Here is a 4,012-nt window from a genome sequence, read left to right as displayed (position 1 = left end):
CACTCTTGACTTTATCCATGTACACATCGACCTATTTTCACTTAAAAAGTCAAAGAAAATTGACAAAAATCCAATTCTTCTTATTCTTGTAAAAAGCGCCAAACAAATAAGTGGACGATTCTGCATTTTAGCAGCGAAATTGTTTCTAAATGCTTATTAGCTAAAATCACGATCGGAATTTTCCGGAAAATGTCACATGACATGTCTCATGATCTCTCATTTCTCTGAGACAAAATAATCTGTGATTCGAATCTGCGATTAGAACTTCTCGGATTATTGCTAAAGTCCTAGCTAGTAACCTTTATCGCCTTAACAAAATGTCGCCAAACTACCTGTTACCATATTCCAAAGATTAGCCTAAACTATTACGCTACGAGCGTATCAAGGACTTTAAGAGACTACTAAAAATATTCTAAAGTACTCATTTATTAACTTTAGTAAAACATATGTACATAACATGTCATTCTTCTTTGAATAAGTAACTACATAAACATATGTTTTGCTTAAGACACAATAACACGCCGAATAAATACTAATTCAGAAGTCAAACAACAAAAATCAGCGTTAATTTGCAAAATTTTCACAGGACTAGTTTCGATGGTTCGAGCCATCATCTTCAGCTGCAAAACCGCCAGGCGGTTTTGCAGCTGGCTCGGTAAAACCATCGAAACTAGTCCTGTGAAAATTTTGCAAATTAACGCTGATTTTTGTTGTTTGACTTCTGAATTAGTATATGTTTTGCTTATTCTATAAATAGTTTTGTTGCCGCTTCCAAGAAACTAAACTAACAATAATTATTCGTGGCCAAATGAGATTAAATAAAAAATTACAGGAAAGTAAGTAATGTTAAATTGAAGCACATATAAAATAAAACCTACATTCATCTGAAATCCAACACAATGTCCGAGCGGTAAAAGTCACTAAACACTGGTGGTTCGAGCCGGGGTTTAAGTCTTGGCGAACAGGACAACTGTATGGACTCGTGTTTTCCCCGTGTGTAACATGGATACGAGCCAATTTCCTTTAAACAGTCCTCCACAGAGCATCCCCCCTTTTGTAGTACCAAACAGCGGAAGAATGACCTTGCTTGTTTGCATTAGCTGTACATAAGTCACGTGATCTCTGAGATCATATGCATTGTTTGTTTATAAAAGGGTCTTGAAGCAAAAACGATTTTTGCAAAATTACTGATAAGTCACGTGATCAATGAGGTCATCGGAATGTATCTCATTGCAAAAATGCGAAGACCTTAACGATTTTTCTTTATTCGTAGAATAATACGTTTAGATAATAACTTTTACTGCATTTTCTCATCCATGGTTTCAACACGCGCTTTAAACAAACGACACAACTCTGCGAATCTCGTTGCTATGGTGATATGCTAATTCTGAAGGTAGAGGAAAATGTTAAAAATTTCTGCGCATCGTTTTGCTATATAAAAGGTACTGAACACCCCCTGCAATGTACTTTGAAATTCCCCATTTTCAGAAGTGCATAGTTTAGCTGGTGGTGATAGAATACTTCCTTTTTCTGCTGTTTTTTTACGAATGTCATCAAACCTCTTCAAGATGACCTCACCATTAGCGCCGCTCTATGCAGGCATGTCTGACGGTTTACTGCGGAACTGGTATCTTCCTGATCGACTCCCACCATTCCAGCAGTTCCTGACAGGAGCCCTTGGTCCCAAACGTAGCGTTTTGCCCCGAATCGGCAGAAGTGTTACTGACGCTGGCAAATTGGCTGTCGGCGAAATGTCTGACAAATTCCAAGTCATCGTGAATGTGAGTCATTTCAAGCCCGAGGAGGTCAGCGTGAAGGTCATTGACAAGTACATTGTTATTCATGGCAAACACGAGGAGAAAGCTGATGAGCATGGCTTCGTCATGCGTGAGTTCACTCGAAAATACTTGCTGCCAGAAAGTGTGGATGAAGAGAAGCTGACATCTACTGTGAGCAAGAATGGAATTCTGATCGTGCAAGCTCCACTGAAGGTGGTGGAACCGCCAGCTAGCAACGTAAAAGTGGTGCCTATCACCATCGAAACACCTAACCAAGATTATAAAACGACACAGTAACACTGCCTGTGATTTCTGTAAAGTCGTATTTCTCATGTTTGAGTCATAAGTATGTTGAGACGCTCTTAGTACTTTTGTTTCAGCGAGCTGTCTGCACTAACTGAATTATTCCTGTAAGTTTTACTGTGTTTTGTCACTTTACAACTTTAATCTAGAAAAATAACGTTAATAAATCGTTGAAGTTTAACATTTTTAAGTGTGTTATTTTTAAATTTGTTTAAATTAGTTGCTGAGAAAGTATGTAAAAAGAAATTTACTGATGGAATGCTTATGTATAATTAATGCCCTCTGAGGTCTCACAACGAGAAGAAACTAAAGTTGAATTTAATACTTTTAAATATTTCTTTGTTAAACGACATGTGTTATTAGCCATGTGCAAAATGATAAAAAGAAATTAATTCTAATCGCTAAGAACAGTTTTAAAGGGAAGGTAAATCAGTTTAGTATTGGTATTTAAATTCAGTTGGCTATTAGAATTGTCCAAAAGTTTGTATTTAAAATGAATGTTATTTATTATTGTAATTAGTACATTTTTCTGTTACTTCGTACATTTTCCTGTTACTTATCTTCTTGCACACAAAACGAAGTTCTCACGTCCTTCTTTTATCTTCTGTTCTGTCCTCCTGGACCCACTATTCGGTACTCGCTTCACTCGAAGCACCCTTCTGTGGCCCCAGAAGTTAAAACAGCTGAAACGCAGCATGAACTCTTCATGTTAATCACACCATACAGTTGGAATTGGATATTCTTCAGTTATATCCACAAAGTGATTTTATCGGAACAGATTTATGCGCCAAACTGCTTCCAGTTTAAAAACTTCCTTTTATAACTGCTCAATTCGCCTATAGTAAACTTAGCAAAAGCTTACTGTAGGCGAATTAAGACATAAGTAGTTTTTGCATTTAATATTATGAAGAAACATTTATACACTAGTCGTTCATTTTCTCTCGCTACTTTTTCGTGATTTAACTTGAAGTATGTTTAAGTAAACTTAGCAAAAACAACGCAAAATACATTTATACTTAGCAAATAAATGTATTTTGCGTTGTTTCAATAATTAACAGTTGAAAGTACACAAGGACACAATTCCCTTGTGTGTGTGGGGGGGGGTAACAGTGTTGCCCTTCTTGACACCACTCTTCATGAGTATTTCTTCAGCATTAGCGCTGAAGCAGACGTACAGAAACGAGTAAGTTTCATATATGTAAATGTGGTTGCTGGAGTTTTAACAATGCAATGTTAAGGAATCAGTTCTGTAAGAGATAACGTTTTGAAAATTGCCAAGGCTGTCATTTTCGCCCATGGAACTTGTTGAATAGGTTTTATCATAGACACCACTACCATAACTTCTGTAAACCACATAACGGGCAAATGACTAATTGCTTACCACTGCACAATTTTTATGATGAACGCCTACTTTCGTAAGTATTACGATATGCCTGCTCACGCAGCTGAATTTTCTTCGCCCTGCCTAGTGCACTTTAATGCGATCTACTGGCAAAAACTCTTTAGTAGTTAATGACCAGAAAAAAGTAAGTCATAAGAGTAACTTGAAATCTGAATCTAGTAACTTAAAGCAGTAAACTAGTTTACTTCCATACGCAAAAAACTGAATAATTTTAAACCTTTCGCTCACAGTGCTTTCTTCAGAAATAAAAACATAGATGTAAAAACAATGCATCTGATTTAATGGCGGCCGTGTTTTACTGTAGGAAATTGCTTGGCAAGTGGATTTTCCTACAATGCGAAATTTCCTACTACACATGTATTTCTCTTAAATTTCTATTAGGGTAACATTGAAATTTACCTTTCTAAACTTCGAAATCATCTTTAACCATTCGAAAGATATGCGAAGATCAGTTTTTCTAAAATTTCATAGTACTAGAAGAACATTTTAAAATATTTCCAGCCCTTTTTGTGGAAACATAGGAAAATAT

The 4,012-nt window shown here is 36.3% G+C and overlaps 1 protein-coding gene across 1 annotated transcript; it reads left to right on the top strand.

Annotated features, from left to right (window-relative positions):
* The first annotated feature begins 1,462 nt into the window (after positions 1–1,462).
* On the top strand, positions 1,463–2,262 carry LOC118180940 (alpha-crystallin A chain-like). The gene has a single exon (XM_035350021.2). The coding sequence runs from the start codon at positions 1,548–1,550 to the stop codon at positions 2,073–2,075; it is 528 nt and encodes a 175-aa protein (XP_035205912.1). The 5' UTR covers positions 1,463–1,547; the 3' UTR covers positions 2,076–2,262.
* Positions 2,263–4,012: the final 1,750 nt, after the last annotated feature.

The sequence above is a fragment of the Stegodyphus dumicola genome, chromosome 11 (assembly GCF_044657685.1).
Source record: "Stegodyphus dumicola isolate Sdum_Otavi_A_Nest chromosome 11, ASM4465768v1".
Classification (NCBI taxonomy): domain Eukaryota; kingdom Metazoa; phylum Arthropoda; class Arachnida; order Araneae; family Eresidae; genus Stegodyphus; species Stegodyphus dumicola.
Note: the sequence above shows the minus strand (reverse complement) of the source record. Positions and strands in the feature narration are given on the sequence as shown.